This window comes from Gorilla gorilla, chromosome 6 (assembly GCF_029281585.2).
Source record: "Gorilla gorilla gorilla isolate KB3781 chromosome 6, NHGRI_mGorGor1-v2.1_pri, whole genome shotgun sequence".
NCBI lineage: Eukaryota > Metazoa > Chordata > Mammalia > Primates > Hominidae > Gorilla > Gorilla gorilla.
In genome coordinates, this window is record NC_073230.2 from 47,115,560 (window position 1) to 47,132,648 (window position 17,089).

The 17,089-nt window shown below is 50.3% G+C and overlaps 1 protein-coding gene across 6 annotated transcripts in view; it reads left to right on the forward strand.

Moving 5' to 3' along the window:
• The first annotated feature begins 7,069 nt into the window (after window positions 1-7,069).
• The window catches only part of LOC115935376 (DNA-directed RNA polymerase II subunit RPB11-b2-like), a 28,477-nt gene continuing 18,457 nt past the window's right edge, over window positions 7,070-17,089 (forward strand). For 2 of the 6 annotated variants that reach the window (XM_063708491.1, XM_063708487.1), the window contains exons 1-5: window positions 7,118-7,279; window positions 9,822-9,911; window positions 11,562-11,736; window positions 12,663-12,749; window positions 13,009-13,163. In XM_063708491.1, the coding sequence (XP_063564561.1) occupies window positions 7,227-7,279; window positions 9,822-9,911; window positions 11,562-11,736; window positions 12,663-12,695 (351 nt within the window). In that variant the 5' untranslated portion in view covers window positions 7,118-7,226 and the 3' untranslated portion in view covers window positions 12,696-12,749; window positions 13,009-13,163. The other 4 variants (XM_063708488.1, XM_063708490.1, XM_063708489.1 and 1 more) reach the window with 3 other exon arrangements.

The following is a 17,089-nucleotide window of genomic DNA, read 5'->3' on the forward strand; positions in this document are numbered from 1 at the left end:
AAAGATATTGCAGTTGTGTTGTAAGCGTCCTTATCTTTCAGATAGTGGAATGTTTATGGAATATTTAGGATAAATGATATAGGCATTTGGGATTTGCTGCAAAATGACCCAGAGGCAGGGGTCAGGGGGAGAGGTAGAGGTAGCCACGAGCTGATAATTACAGACAAGAGATGCGGAGTATGTGGGGGCTCATTATCCTGCATAGTTTATCTTTGTATATCTTTGAACTTTTCAAGAATAAAAAAGCTTAAAAAGTATACATGGCCTGGTCCTACCAGAGACTCACCCAATGCCAGCCTCCAGCCAGGGAGAGCCAAGTTTGCATTATCACATGCATCTCACACTCCTCTGCACTCTCAACTTGGAGAGCTCCAAACAGGGAAACCCCAAGCCTTGCTGGCTTCTGCCAAGCCCCTGAGCAGAAGCATGGGTCCCCCGATCACCACCTCACCACCCTCATCCTGATCTCACTGTACACAGCAAACCCCAGTGTAATTAACAAGACTGAGGATACCTGTAATCCCAGCACTTTGGGAGGCTGAGGCCGGCAGATCACCTGAGTTCAGGAGTTCGAGACCAGCCTGGCAAACCATGGCCAACATGGCGAAGCCCAGTCTCTACTAAAAACACAGAAATTAGCCAGGTGCGGTGGTGCGCATCTGTAACCCCTACTACTTGGGAGAATCGGATTGAACCCGGGAGGCGGAGGTTGCAGTGAACTGAGATCGCACCACTGCACTCCAGCCTGGGTGACAGAGTGATTCTCCATCTCAAAAAAAAAAAAAACAAAAAAAAACAAGACAGAGGAGAGGAGGGGCAGAGTCTTCCAGAATATCTTTTTTTTTTTTTTTTTTTTTGAAACCGAGTCTTACTGTGTTGACCAGGCTGGAGTGGAGTGGAGTGATCATAACTCACTGCGGCCTCCAACTCCTGAGTTCAAGTGATCCTCCTGCCTCAGCCTTCTGAGTAGCTGGGACTACAGGTGTGCACCATCATGCCCAGCTAATTTTTTGTACTTTTGGTAGAGACGGTCTCACCATGTTGTCCAGGTTGGTCTCCAACTCCTGGGCTCAAGCCATCCTCCCACTTCAGCCTCCCAGAGTGCTGGGATTACAGGACCACCGCACCCAGCCACGAACACATTCTCAACGCTCATCCAAGCAAGCTCTGAGCCTCCCCTCTTTGTCCTTAGCCTAGGACAGCCCCCAGTGTCCCAGGGCTCAGACATGACCCCTGACCTGGCTGCCCAGCTAGGTTCTGGGGCAGGGCCAGTGGGGCATCCTGTATACCTTGGCTTTTCCAGGAATAGTAGGGAAAGGCAAAGAGGGCTGGGCACGGTGGCTCATGCCTGTAATCCCAGTACTTTGGGAGGCCAAGGTGGGTGGATCACCTGAGGTCAGGAGTTAAGAGACCAGCCTGGTCAACATGGTGAAACCCTGTCTCTACTAAAAATACAAAAATTAGCTGGGCATGGTGGCAGGTGCCTGTAATCACTACTTGAGAGGCTGAGGCAGGAGAATTGCTTGAATTCAGGAGGTGGAGGTTGCAGTGAGCCGAGATCGGGCCACTCCGCTCCAGCCTGGGTGACAGAGAGACGCTGTCTCAAAAAAAAAAAAAAAAGGTCAAGGGGAAATTAAGATTCAAGGGGCCTGCCCTCTCCCTCTTCCCTATGGCTTTTGGGGCCATACCAACCTTTTCTCCTGGCTGTGGCCTTGGTGGATACCATTTCCCCCATAGGCAGCCCACCAGCCCGACCCCTTAGAGCTTCATAGCCTGCTGTGCTCTGCCGTCCTATGGGCTCCTAAGCCTTTTTGCTGGATTGGGTCCCTCCCCTCCCTTCCTGGCCCAAGGCCCTGGGTCCAGGGACAGCTGAGCCTGATGCAGCCCCTACCCCACCCCAAATCACCAGCACCTGGTTCTCTGGCTACTTCCTTAGGGGTACACAAACATCCTCATGCCTGTTGGATCTCCTTGGGTTTCAAGGACCTACTCTCTAGGAAGTATGGCCTCCAGGGTCTCCTGAGCCTAAATGCAGGCACTGAAAGGGAAGGAGCCGTGGGCTTATTAGGGCTACAAGTGGAAACCTGGATCTTGAGTGCACACACACAGCCACCCTTCTGGCAGCATCCACCATGCCTCTCCTCCCCTCCCCAGATCCTGACCACTGCAGCTGGAAGGGAAGTTAACATCAGTGCATGCCTGGCACTGCCCCCTGGTTCTCCTCTTAGGCCCTGAGCAGAGCTGCCCATAGCCCATCATGCCACATTGTTTCTGGGGGCCACCTGGAAAAGCGAGAGGAGCAGGAGAGGATATACCTTCCATCTGTCCCACAAGTCTATACCACCCCCTCCCAGAGACTTCAAGCCCTGGCATTCAACTGGGGCCTGGGGCAGGTTCCCAGATGTTTTTTTTGTTTGTTTTTGTTTTTGTTTTTGTTTGAGATGGAATCTGGTTCTGTCGCCCAGGCTGGAGGGCAGTGGTGTGATCTAACTCACTGCAACCTCCACCTCCCAGGTTGAGGCGATTCTCCTGCCTCAGCCTCCTGAGTAGCTGGGATTTACAGGCACACGCCACCACTCCCAGCTAATATTTTTGTCTTTTTTTTTTTTTTTTAGTAGAGATGGGGTTTCATGGAGTTTCACCATATTAGCCATGCTGGTCTTGAACTCCTGACCTCAGATGATCCTTCTGCCTCAGCCTCCCAAAGTGCTGAGATTACAAGTGTAAGCCACCGCACCTGGCCTATTTTTTTTTTTTTTTTTTTTGAGACAGAGTCTCCCTCTGTTACCCAGGCTGGAGGATAGTGGAACATTCTCGGCTCACTGCAACCTCTGCCTTCCAAGTTCAAGTGATTATCCCACCTCAGCCTCCCGAATAGCTGGAATTACAGGTGCCCATCACCACGCCTGACTAATTTTTGTATTTTTAGTAGAGATGGGGTTTCACCATGTTGGCCAGGCTGATTTTGAACTCCTGAACTCAAGTGATCCGCCTACCTCATCCTCACAAAGTGCTGGGATTACAGGCATGAGCCACCATGCCCAGTCCCAGATGTCTTGAGGATCTGATTGGACCCCCAGGCAGATATCTGCAGCCCAGGGGGCTGGTGTTCACCACAGGGCAGGGCAGGCACCCTGGGAAGGCTTGAGTGGACCCAGCTCACCCAGTACCTGTTTCTCTCAACCTCTTAGGAAATCTGAGCAGGTATGCAGCAACCACCTCCGGACAAGGCCTTTTCAAAGTATAATTTTCAAACATGTAAAAAAGATGACTCATATATATCATGAACACATATCAAAGATCTACTACGCACCAATTCAGAAAAAGAGTGGGAACTCTGATTCATGGATCATTCTGAGAAGCTGGGTACATGTATTTCATGTATTTGTAAGCATTCTTTTGTTTTGTTTTGTTTTGTTTTTGAGACAGGGTCTCGCTCTGCCACCCAGGCTGGAATGCAGTGGTGCAGTCATAGCTCACTGTAGCCTCTTCCTCCTGGGCTCAAGCAATCCTATTGCTTCAGCCTCCCAAGTAAATGGAACTACAGGCACACACTACTATGCCCTGCTGATTTTTTAAATTTTTAGTAGAGACAAGATCTTGCTATATTGCCCAGGCTAGTTTCAAACTCCTGGGCTCAGGCAATCCTCCCTCAGCCTCCCTAAGTGCTGGGACTACAGATGTGAGCCACTGTGCCTGGCCCGTAAACACTTTAAGAGAAGAATGCTAGAATAAGATTGTGATATTACATACGAAAGTGGTTAATTAATGAAGTTTTCTTTTCTTTTTGTTTTTTTTTTGAGACGGAGGCTCATTCTGTCGTCCAGGCTGGAGTACAGTGGTGCGATCTTGGCTCACTGCAACTTCTGCCTCCCGGGTTCAAGCAATTCTCCTGCCTCAGCCTCCTGAGTAGCTGGGATTACAGGTGCTCACTGCCACGCCCAGCTAATTTTTGTATTTTTAGTAGAGATGGGGTTTCACCATGTTGGCCAGGATGGTCTCCATCTCCTGACCTCGTGATCCACCCGCCTCTGCCTCCCAAAGTGCTGGGATTACAGGTGTGAGCCACTGCGCCCGGCCATGAAGTTTTCTTTTCTACGGGATAGAAACCCACAAGCTAATAAGTAACTGCAGTGTCTGGGCTGTAACCAAACAATAAATAGCAAAGTCAACACAGGCACAATCCCCAAGATTAGGATCAGCAAACGTTTTCTGTAAAGGACCAGACATGCAGCTCTCAGTCACAACCACCATGCCATGTAGCATGAAAGCAACCACAGCCAATGTGTAACAAATTAGCATGGTATGTGTGGCCAGGGGCAGGGCTCATGCCTATAATCCCAGCACTTTGAGAGGCCAAGGCGAGAAGATTGCTTGAGGTCAGGAGTTCGAGACCAGCCTAGGCAATAAAGTTGGACCCCATCGCTACAAAAAGTAAAAAGAAAAAAACTAGCAGGGCGCCGTGGTGCCTGCCTGTGGTCCCAGGTACTGGGGAGGCTGAGGCAGGAGGACTGCTTGAGCCCAGGAGCTTGAAGCTGCAGTGAGCTATGATCTCGCCACTGCACTCCAGCCTAGACAACAGAGCCGAGATCATGCCACTGCACTCCAGCCTGGGCGACAGAGCGAGATGCTATCTCAAAAAAAAAAAAAAAAAAGTGATAAAGGTAATAATTCCCTGAGGATATAACCTCCACACTTCTGGGTCACCCTGGAAAAGCTTGGGTCAAGGATGCTACCCTTGGCTAGGAACAGTGGCTCACGCCTGTAATCCCAGTACTTTGGGAGGCTGAGTGCAGTGGTGCAATCTCGGCTCACTGCAACCTCCGCCTCCCAGGTTCAAGCGATTCTCCTGCCTCTGCCTCCCAAGTAGCTGGGATTACAGGTGCCCACCACCACGCCCGACTAATTTTTTGTATTTTTAGTAGAGATGAGGTTTCACCATGTTGGCCAGGCTGGTCTCGAACTCCTGACCTCAAGTGATCTGCCTGCCTCAGCCTCTCAAAGTGCCAAAGTGCTAGGATTACAGGCATGAGTCACCGCACCCAGCCTACCCACATCACTTTCTGTTCCTCAGCAGTTAAAGAGGTGCCCACCCACTTCACCTGGAAAGTCAGATTCTGTGTGGGGCTGTTGCAGGATGAGATTTCCTCCTGCCAGGGTGCAAGAACTCAAGTAGGAAATGGGCCTTCCCAGAAGGGGTAGATGCTCCAGATTTCCTCAGCACTGTAGCTGCTGCCCAGCCTTGGAGAAACAGCTGCCAAACTGTTAGGCTCTGGTAGCTCCTCTGAGACCCCAGTCCCTGTTGCTTCAAACAGCTTAAGGAGGGCCTTTATGCTAAACTGTAGTCTGCAAAACAACCAAACCAAAAAGGGTAAGATACACTTATCCACCTGTAGGGTCCAGCCCCACAGGGTCGGTGGGTTTCTCTCCGTGTGCAGAGATGAGAGAGCGCAGAAATAAAGACACAAGACAGAGATAAAAGACAGCTGGGCTGGGGGGACCACTACCACCAAGATGCAGAGACCGGTAGTGGCCCTGAATGCCAGGCTGCGCTGATATTTATTGGATACAAGACAAAGGGGCAGGATAAGGAGAGTGAACCATCTCCAATGATAGGTAAGGCCACATGGGTCACGTGTCCACTGGACAGGGTGCCCTTCCCTGCCTGGCAGCCGAGGCAGAGAGAGAGAGGAGAAAAAGAGAGAGACAGCTTACACCATTATTTCTGCTTATCAGAGACTTTTAGTACTTTCACTAATTTGCTACTGCTATCTAGAAGGCAGAGCCAGGTGTGCAGGATGGAACATGAAGGTGGACTAGGAGTGTGACCACTGAAGCACAGCATCACAGGGAGACGGTTAGGCCTCCGGGTAACTGTGGGCGGGCCTGTGGAGGAGCAGAGTCTTCTCTAAACTCCCCCGGTGTTTTCCCAGATGCTGGCGTTACTGCTAGACCAAGGAGCCCTCTGGTGGCCCTGTCCGGGCATAACAGAAAGCTCGCACTCTTGTCTTCTGGTCACTCCTCACTGTCCCCTCAGCTCCTGTCTCTGTATGGCCTGGTTTTTCCTAGGTTATGATTGTAGAGCGAGGATTATTATAATATTGGAATAAAGAATAATTACTACAAACTAATGATTAATGATTCATATATAATCATATCTAAGATCTATATCTAGTATAACTATTCTTATTTTATATATTTTATTATACTGGAACAGCTCGTGCCCTCGGTCTCTTGCGTCGGCACCTGGGTGGCTTGCTGCCCACATCCACCAAGTGCACTTTTGGAGGCTGAGGCTGGAGGACTGCTGGAGGCCAGGAGTTCAATACCAGCCTGGGCAACATAGGGAGGCCCCCCCCCCCCCACCCGCCATCTCCAAAAAAAAAAAAAAAAAAAGCTAGGTGTGATGGCACATGCCTGCAGTCCTAACTATCGGGAGGCTGAGGCAGGAGGATCTCTGGAGCCCAGGAGTTGGAGGCTGCGTGATGGCGCCACTGTACTTCAGCCTGGGCGACAGAGGGAGACACTGTCTCTAAATAATAATAATAACATATAAAAAGATATACGTAACCCTACGGGCTCCCCTCTCACTGCTGTATACACCTGCCTCCTTCTGCATCCCTCACCCAATTGTCCCTCCCGGCTAAGAAGCCAGTTGCACACCCCAGGCAGAAGTCCTGCAGCAGTCGGTATAGGCAGCCTGGGCAGGGGGCTTATCATAGATCTGCCTCTGGCCACGAGATCTTCTGCTCCCCCCTACGGCTGCTAGCCGCAGCTGTCCACTACCCCTTAGCTTTAGTCTCTCTATTCAGGGGCCTCCTGCTGCGCACTCCAAGGGGGTGCACGTTTCCAAAGAGAGATCAAGGGACATGGGGAAAGGAGAAAGGTACAGCTTGAGGTTCCCGCTCAGCCAGGACTAGGAGGCCTCTGTAAGGGCAGAACAGCCCTCCCGGCGCTCTGAGCATGCGCCGAAAAGCGCCCACGGGGGAAAGCCATGCCGGGGTGCGGGTGGGGGCGGTGCGCTCGCCACTGACGCATGCGCAGAGGCACTGGCCTTGGGGTTTTCTCGCGCCTGCGCAAGATCCTCCAGCCCGACAGGGGGCGATGAGCCGATCCTTGCGCGGGGTTTGCCCCGCCGGAGTAATCCGGGAGAGGCCTCTTATTAGGGCTCTGGTGGCGGCGGCGGCGGCGGACACTTGGGGTCTGGACGCAACGGCGGCGGGAGCATGAACGCCCCTCCAGCCTTCGAGTCGTTCTTGCTCTTCGTGGGCGAGAAGAAGTAAGTGACGCCGGCTGCAGCGGGCCGAGGTGCGCGGGCCTGCGGCTGTCGCATTCTGGGGTGTCTCCTGCCCATCGCTTGCCCCGGGAGGGAAACAGCTTTTGCTTGATCGTCCGCTCGGCCTGTGTCAGCCAAATTTAAGGCCGTTCCGCGAGGCAGTCGCGAGTGTGTCCATTTTGCAGATGAGGACACTGAGGCTTGGAGGCGAGCAAGTTGCCCCGGACACAGGAAGTGGCGGCGCTTGTATTCGAACCCAGAGTGTCTGGTTCTCCATAGCCCTTTTCCTTTGGGATCTGGCAGCTTTCTCTTTTGTCTCTCGCCCGCCACCTCCATCCTTCATCCCCTCCGATCTGTCAGCGGCCTGCGTAAAAGCCGCAGTGGCTCCTCGCTGCCTGCGGGTTGAAGGAGTCCGGGGGAGAGAGCTTGGGCTCACTCTGTATCTGTGGGCGAGTGGCTTGATCTGTCGGAGGCCCTGTTTCCTCATCTGGAAAATGAGTTTATTACTGTACTTAAACGTGGGATTCAGGCCGGGTGCGGTGGCTGACACCTGTAATCCCAGCACTTTGGGAGCCCGAGGCGGGCGGATCACCTGAGGTCGGGAGTTCAAGACCAGCCTGACCAACATGGAGAAACCCTGTCTCTACTAAAAATACAAAATTAGCCGGGCGTGGTGGCAGATGCCTGTAATCCCAGCTACTCAGAAGGCTGAGGCAGGAGAATCACTTGAACCTGGGAAGTGGAGGTTGAGGTGAGCGGAGATCACGCCATTGCACTCCAGCCTGAGCAACAAGAGCGAAACTCCGTTTCAAAAAACAAAAAAAGGGATCTGGCCGGGTGCGCTGGTTCACGCTTTTAATCTCGGCACTTTGGGAGGCTCAGGTGGGAGGATTGCTTGAGCACAGGAGTTCCAGGCTGCAGTGAGCTTTGATCGCATCACTGCACTCCAGCCTGGGCGACTGAGCGCAATCCTGTCTCAAAATAAAAAGAATTGGATGAGGTAATTTGTGTAAAACTCTTGGTCCAAAGCTCAGCACCTGGAAAACCTCATAACCATTGGCTCTTATTGTTCCCAGGTTGGCGTGCAGAGGTCTTGGTCTGGCCCTTGCCAGCCACTTCAGCCTCCTTTAGAGCAGACTGTCAACTGGGGACCATTTGGCCCCACAAGGGACATGTGGCAGTAAGTGAGAACATTATTGGTTGTCAAAGGGGGTTATGACTGGAATCTACTGGATAGAGGTCAGGGATGCTGCTGATGTCCTACAGTGTCCACAAGACAGCACCCCACAGGAAAGAATTATGCACCCTAAAATGTGTGTGGTGTCAGCCTGGAGAAACCACCTTAGAAAAAACGATATTCAACTTGATACCTCTCACCTGTGTGAGATTTTACTGTCAGCATAGTTGCCCTCAAATTGAGTGTGCATTAGAATCACCTGAAGGGCTTCTTAAACCATAGATCCCTGCGCCCCACCTCCAGAGTTCTGGGTCCAGTAAGTGGGAGGTGGGAGACTCTAACAAGTTCCCAGGGGATTCTGATGCTGCTTATCTGGGAACTGCACTCTGAAAACCCCTTGTCTTGGAAAATCCAATGGAAGTTTCCTGTCTTTGTCCATCTAAGCGTTCACTAAAATCATAGTAAATGCCAGAGCATGACTTGTTTTGGGGAATGGATGGAAGGACTGCACACTCCAGCCAGGGGGATGGTTGCTTTCGGAACTCACAGGGTCAGGACCAGCCTCACCGTGTAACTTCAGGGCCTCTCTTCTTCACCTTTTGGTTGCTTCATTATGTTGGCATAAGAAAAAAGGAACAGGCCAGGCATGATGACGTGCGCCTGTGGTCCTAGCTACTCAGGAGGCTAAGGCAGGAGGATCACTTTAGCCGAGGAGTTGGAGGCTGCAGTGAGCTATGATCACACCACTGCACTCCAGCCTGGGCAGCAGGAGAGATCATTTGAGGCTAGGAGTTCAGGACCAGCGAGGACAACAAGGCAAAACCCCATCTCTACCGGAAAAAAAAAAGGAGGAATTCAGAAAAGGCCAAGGTTCCATAGACCTGGGGTAGCAGGAAGCAGGGGACCGGGTTGGCGAGGCCTTTATGGGATGAAGAGATTGAGAAAGGCCTTCAGGAAGAGGCAGAGCTTATTTTTCCTTTTTATTTTTATATTTTTGATACAGAGTTCCACTCTGTTGCCCAGGCTGGAGTGCAGTGGCATGATCTCGGCTCACTTGAACTCCACCTCCCAGGTTCAAGTGATTCTCCTGCCTCAGTCTCCCAAGTAGCTAGGACTACAGGCATGGATCACCACACTCAGCTAGTTTTTTTTTTTTTTTTTTGTATTTTTAGTACAGACAGGGTTTTGCCATGTTGGGCAGGCTGGTCTTGAACTTCTGACCTCAGGTCATCCATCCACCTCAGCCTCCCAAAGTGTTGGGATTACAGACATGAGCCACCACACCTGGCCGGGAGGAGACAGGGTTTAGACTCAGGGTGGGAGGAGGGGAGCCCCTGCTCCTCATCTGTGGCCTCTGTGTCTTCCTAGGATCAGCATTAACAAGGACACCAAGGTACCCAATGCCTGTTTGTTCACCATCAACAAAGAAGACCACACACTGGGAAACATCATTAAATCGTAAGTTTCCCGTCACAGGCTCTCAGGGGCTGTGTTTAATGGGCCCCTCTGGGCAAAGCACAAGTTCCAAGTCTTCCTCAGTCTCTCTGAGCTACAGGAAGTCCTTCTGGGGGCTTGCTCTGGGCATTTTATAATCTTGGTACCTTTTTATCAAAATGACACCAACCTCCATGTCTTCACATAAGCCACGCTTCTGTAGTGGCTTATTCTGTAGATGAACACGTGCATTTACATTCACTGTTTTTTTGTTTGTTTGTTTTTGAGATGGAATTTTCTCTCTTTGTTGCCCAGTCTGGAGTGCAATGGCACGATCTTGCTCACTGCAACCTCCGCCTCCCGGGTTCAAGTGATTCTCCTGCTTCAGCCTTCCTAGTAGCTGGGACTACAGGCCCACGCTGCGATGCCCGGCTGATTTTTGTGTTTTTAGTAGAGACGGGGATTCACTGTGTTGGCCAGGCTGGTCTCGAACTCCTGACCTCAGGTGATCCACCTGCCGGCTTCCCAAAGTGCTGGGATTACAGACGTGAGCTACTGCGCCCGGCCTTACATTCACCATTAAGTGCACATTCTGTAAATGAACGAGCAGCAGATTCCAGCACAGTAGGCCTGTGTGTTATACATGCTGAGGGACATTGAAAAGCAGTCAAGATTAGCTCCCCTCATGCCACCCGTTTGTGACCTCAGTGCCACCTGGGCCTCTAAGATGTATGTGGCAGAGACCAGAACTTCTATTTAACAAGAGAAAGAAGTAGGAGTTCTGTGGCTATCCTGTGCCCCTAATGGGCGCCCTGCATTGGTTGGTGGGTGTTTGTTTATACCAGTGAGGTCCTAGCCAGGTGGTTGGTCAGGGATGTGTCTGCCATTCTGGCCCAGGGACTTGTCATTTTACTGTAGACTAGGCTCTTCCCTCTGGTGCCACCAGTGAAGCCAGGCTTTTCCCCGTCTGTGAGTGGGGTCTGCCCAGTCTCCTGGTGTGGTCAGGCACGGGGATGGAGGACTCCTGCCCGGAGCCCAGCCAGTGGGGCACCCAAGCTCTCCTGGGGCCCTGCTGCTCCCCTGCTCTTGAGCTCAGTGTTGCCACCTATGCACGGGTCCCCCTTGTGGTGCTCACACCACTCTGAGCCGCTCTAGAGGAGACCCCTGCGTGCCCAGGGCACAGTACGTGACGCAGCCCCATGGCACAAGGCCCAGTGTGTGTGGCCAGCCGCTGGCGGCTGTGCTGCTCGGAGGGCAGAGTTCCATTTGCATTCCACTCACTGCTGGGAGCTGGCCCTCCTCTCCTGCTGCCTTTATTTGCTGCGTGGAGGCTCTTTGTGGGCTTTTTGGGTCTGAGTCGCTGAACACTGGCTGGATATTCACTGCTTGGGAGATCTCTTTGCCAGCACTGCGGTGCCCGGTGGGAAGAGGTTGCTGGAATCTGTTTCCAGCTCGGGTCCTTCAACCTCATGGATGCAGGGTGTGTGTGTGTGGCAGGGGCAGGGTGTCTCCACATGAGGTATCTTCCTAAAAGTGTTACTTTCCTTGAAGACTTTTGGGGAAAAAAGTTGGGGGGGATTTTTGGCTAGAAAGTCTGTTCTTCTGCTCTGAGCTGGCTGCTACCCAGCTTGGGCATGAGGCTAGACCCTCACACTGTCTGTCCCTGGACCTCAGACAACTCCTAAAGGACCCGCAAGTGCTATTTGCTGGCTACAAAGTCCCCCGCCCCTTGGAGCACAAGATCATCATCCGAGTGCAGACCACGCCGGACTACAGCCCCCAGGAAGCCTTTACCAACACCATCACCGACCTCATCAGTGAGCTGTCCCTGCTGGAGGAGTGCTTCCAGGTGAGGGCGGGGCCTGGAGGGGCAGGCGGGGTGGGCTGGACACTGGCCCGTGTGCCCAGGCCTGGGACAGCCCTGGCCTGTTTCTTCGGAGGTCCTGGGGGAGAGGCGGCGGTGATGGAAGAGCAGGGACTTCCACCACAGGCTCCAGGACATGTGGACTGAGGGGCTGTGGAGTCTGGGCCTGTGGCTCCCGTCTGCCCCATGGGACTTCTGTAGTGCTGCAGGGTCCCTCGGGTGCTGTGGGCCAGATCGGGGCGGGGACCTACTGTCCTTTGGGGGTGCTCTTCTACGTCCCTAGTCAGTGATTGGCAAGGCCTGGTCCTTCCAGGCCTCTGGGAGGCAGCTCACCCCAGGGTGGCCCACACCTGTTCCTGGCAGGGTGCCTGGGAATCTAGAACAGTTTAGAGGGGAAAGAGCCACAGCAAAGAAAAGCCGAGGCAGGGTGATCACGAGGTCAGGAGTTCAAGACCAGCCTGGCAAACATGGTGAAGCCCTGTCTCTACTAAAAATACAAAAATTAGCTAGGCATGGTGGCATGTGCTGTAGTCCCAGCTACTCGGGAGGCTGAGGCAGGAGAATTGCTTGAACCCGGGAGGCGGAGGTTGCAGTGAGCCGAGATTGTGCCACTGCACTCCAGCCTAGGTAACAGAGCAGGACTCCATCTCAGTCAATCAATCAATCAATCAATCTCAGCTGTTGAACTACCCTTGACATGGTTCAGCTCTGTATCCACACCCAAATCTCATGTCAAATTGTAATTCCCAGTGTTGTGGGAGGGACCTGGTGGGAGGTGATTGGCTCATGGGGGCAGACTTCCCCCTTGCTGTTCTCGTGATATTGAGTGAGCGCTTGTGGGATCTGGTTGTTTAAAAGCGTGCAGCCCTCCCACTTCACTCTCTCTGTCTCTCCTGCTCCAACATGGCCAGACGTGCCTGCTTCCCCTTCGCGTTCTGCCGTGATTGTCAGTTTCCTGAGGCCTCCCCAGCCATGCTTCCTGTACAGCCTGCAGAACTGTGAGTCAATTAAACCTCTTTTCTTCATAAATTACCCAGTTTCTCATAGTTCTTTATAGCAGTGTGAAAACAGACTAATGGCCCTTCTGGTTGAAGGAATGCAGCCATTCTGCTTATTTGACTATGTCCTTTCTATTCATCTCTATTTCCTGGGAGGTGTTTATCCAAGTGCAATAGGAGGTATTGGTGACCGCACAGTCCCCTCAGTGTTCTGCTAGTAAATAGTTGAAGGTTGATCATTGATCTCCTGCGTTTTCAGTCTGGCATGGAAAAGCCCCCGTGCAACTGGTAAAGATATCAATAAGCACCAGGAGGTATCTAAATCCACCAGGAGCCATAGGCATCACGTTGACGTCCATTTACCAGTCTTCCCTGGCAAGATTCTTCTGAATTGTGCTGCCTTGGCCAAAAGAGGTATGGGAGGGGCTGGGCGCAGTGGCTTGTGCCTGTAATCCCAACATTTTGGGAAACCAATTCAGGTGGATCATTAGAGGTCAGGGGTTCAAGACCATCCTGGCCAATATGGTGACATCCCATCTCTACTAAAAATACAATAAGTTAGCTGGGTTTGGTGTTGGGTGCCTGTAATCCCAGCTACTCGAGAGGCTGAGGCAGGATAATCGCTTGAACCTGGGAGGAGGAGGTGGCAGTGAGCTGAGATCGTGCCATTGCACTCCAGTGTGGGCAACAAGAGTGAAACGTCGTCTCAAAAAATAAAAAAAAAGGCCGGGCGTGATGGCTCACACCTGTAATCCCAGCACTTTGGGAGGCCAAGACGGGTGGATCACAAGGTCAGGAGTTCAAGACCAGCCTGTCCTAGATGGTGAAACCCTGTCTCTACTAAAAATACAAATATTAGCTGGGCGTGGTGGCATGCACCTGTAATCTCAGCTACTCAGAAGTCTGATGCAGGAGAATTGCTAAAACCCAGGAGGGAGAGGTTACATTGAGCCGAGATTGCACCACTGCACTCTAGCCTGGGCGACAGAGCAAGACTCCGTCTCGAAAGAAAGAAAGAGAAAGGAAATTCCCCAGGGAAGTACCTCGGCTTATTTCATAAACAGGTACTGAAGGAAGCAGAGGCATGTGGAGGACTTCCCCACCTCATGCAGCTATTTGGGTCGTGGCATCTGAAATTTATTATTTCAGAGTCACCCCTTTGATGACCTTAGCAGTGAACTGCAGTCATCTGTTCAGGCCTCTCCATGGCCCACGTCAATGCTGGTATTTCTGTTTGTTGCACATTTGATTTCCTTGTTGTTGGCATTTAGAAGGCCCCCCGTTTCCCAGATCACACCACGGGCATGGACCACAGAGATTGCATCTTGTGAGTCTGTAGAAATGGTCAAGGCCTTGTCCTCTCTTAGGTCCAGAGCTCAGGTTAATGCAGATTTTCCCGGCCATCTGTGCTGAAGTCCCTGTGGGGAGGCTCCTGGCTGGTTTCCTGTAGGTAGACAGCTATACGTCCTGCTCTTCATTGGCTTCTTTTCATGAAGCTCCTGCCATCTACAAAACATGTCTCCCTTGTTGAATCACATCTCTGTTATTGAAACTCTAGAAGTCGACCGGGCGTGGTGGCTATGCCTATAATCCCAGCATTTTGGGATGCCAAGGCGGGTGGATCACCTGAGGTCAGGAGTTCAAGACCAGCCTGGCCAACATGGCGAAACCCCGTCTCTAATACAAATACAAAAATTAGCCAAGCATGGTGGCCACTGTACTTCAGCCTGGGCGACACAGCAAGACTCCATCTCAAAAAAAAAAAAAAAAAAAAAGAGAAAGAAAGTATCATGCTTTTCTGCATTCTGTGAATTGTTTTAGTGAGTTATCGAACTTGAGGGCATGGTGGGAACCTCCAAATTTGCAGCCAGTTGGTGAGAAGTACATGTGGTCTGAGGACACCCAAGCTTGCAGGTGTGTCTAAAGCGAGGGCAGCCTAGCGGGGGCTGGTGGCCTTAACCTGTGGCATTTGAGGTAACATCAGGGAGTTGACATCAGAATTGCATCACATAGGCTGGGCGCGGTGGCTCACGCCTGTAATCGTAGCACTTTGGGAGGCCAAGGCGGGCAGATCACGAGGTCAGGAGATCGAGACCATCCTGGCTAACACAGTGAAACCCCGTCTCTACTAAAAATACAAAAAATTAGCCAGGCATGGTGGCGGGCGCCTGTAGTCCCAGCTACTCGGGAGGCTGAGGCAGGAGAATGGCGTGAACCCAGGAGGCGGAGCTTGCATTGAGCCAAGATCACGCCACCACACTCCAGCCTGGGTGACAGAGCAAGACTCCATCCCCCCCAAAAAAAAAAAAAAACAAAAAAAAAAACAGAATTGTGTCACACAGGCCAGATGCAGTGGCTCATGCTTATAATCCCAGCGATTTGAAAGGCAAGGTAAGAGGATCGCTTGAGCTTGAGTCTGAGGCCGCAGTGAGCTATGACCACACCACTGCACCCCAGTCTGGGTGACAGCACAAGACCCCAACTCCAAAAAGAAAAATCACAAAGAATTGCATGGCAGAGTGCCTGTCTTTCACAGCTTTAACTGCTGCAGGAACTTTCTTTTTTTTTTTTTTTTTTTTTTTTTTGAGGGGGTGAGGAGACACAATCTCTGCTAGTGATTCTCCTGCCTCAGCCTCCCAAATAGCTGGGATTATAGGCGTGCACCACCACGCCTGCCTAATTTTTGTATTTTTAGTAGAGACAGGGTTTCACCATGTTGGCCAGGCTGGTCTCAAACTCCTGCTGGGATCATGGGCGTGAGCCACCACGCCCGGCCACCTTTAGAGTTTTCTTACCACCTGGTTTTCCTCTCTCAATATCTTTCTCTCATTTCCTGCCTTAAAACTCTAGCTTGGCATCTGGGCGCAGTAGCTCATGCCTGTAATCCCAGCACTTTGGGAGGCCGAGGTGGGTGGATCACTTGAAGTCAGGAGTTCGAGACCAGCCTGGCCAACATGGTGAAACCTTGTCTCTACTATTTTTACAAAAGTTAGTCGGACGTACAGACGGGTGCCTGTAGTCCCAGCTGCTTGGGAGGCTGAGGCAGGAGAATTTGTTTGAACCCAGAGGTGAAAGTTGCAGGGAGCCGAGGTTGTGCCACTGCACTCCAGCCTGGGAGACAGAGCAAGACTCTGTCTCCAAAACAAACAAACAAACAAACAAAAAAACCCTGTAGCTTGAGCCTTCTCTTCTATTGTTTTTCTTTAAAAAATAAAAATTAAAAATAGATGTAGTTGCTATGTTGCTGAGGCTGGCCTCAAACTCCTGGCCTCAGGTGATCCTCCCGCCATGACCTCCAAAACTGCAGGGATTGTAGGTGTGAGCACTGCACCCAGCCTTATGTTTTTTTCTACATAAAAAACAGCACAGGATTATCTTCCAGAGCTAATAAATATGTTCAAATAACCACAACCCCATTAAGGAAAAATATCACTGGGCAGCAAATAATCAATCCAGACCAATATGATCACAATTGCTGTGAAGGTGAGAAAAGTTCATTTTTATTATGTTTCCCCAAGAGACGCACTCTATTGTCCTCTTGAAAACACACAGCTCATGTCCTCCTTTAGAACACACATCCTCTTTAAAGTAACATACAAACATGCCAAAACAAGGTAAAAAATTACATCTGAATTCTCACATTTCAAACATACATGAAATATCAAAAATTTATTTTTACAAGAATTTAGGGGAACTACTACGTAGCTATAAATGTAATATATATGTTAACTAAGTATCATAGATAAAAACCATGCTCCCTTCAGCAGCACGTGTAATAATAGATACAAAGATTGAAAGGTAAAAGATTTAGGATGAAAAGAATCCTCTCTTAAAAAGGAAAACAAAATTATATGTATGTGTATATAACAGTTATAACACCCATAACACAGCTTTATAGAAACAGCATCTATTCAAAAATACCAGTATTTCCAAAATATTTAAAATATTTAAAGTAATAATAATATTTAAATAAATAAATATATTTAATATTTAAATAAATAAAATAATATTTAAATAATTCTATACCCATGTTTTTCAAAATAAACCAATAAAATAGATAGTATATATTAGACGTGTTAGTATATATATCTGAGACGTTAAAAATCACAACTGAATTCTCACAATTCAGTCACAAACCTAAACAGCAAATAAAAATTTCTATCACCAGAATTATGTTTTTTTCTGGTGGGGAACTACCAATAGCTGTAAATAGAAGAGATTATTATGGAAGTATCATAGATAAAAAGAGTGCTCGCTTCAGGAGCACATATAATAATACAGAAACAAATTTAAAGATAATAAAATATTTAGGATAAAAAGAATTGTCTGTTAAAAATGAT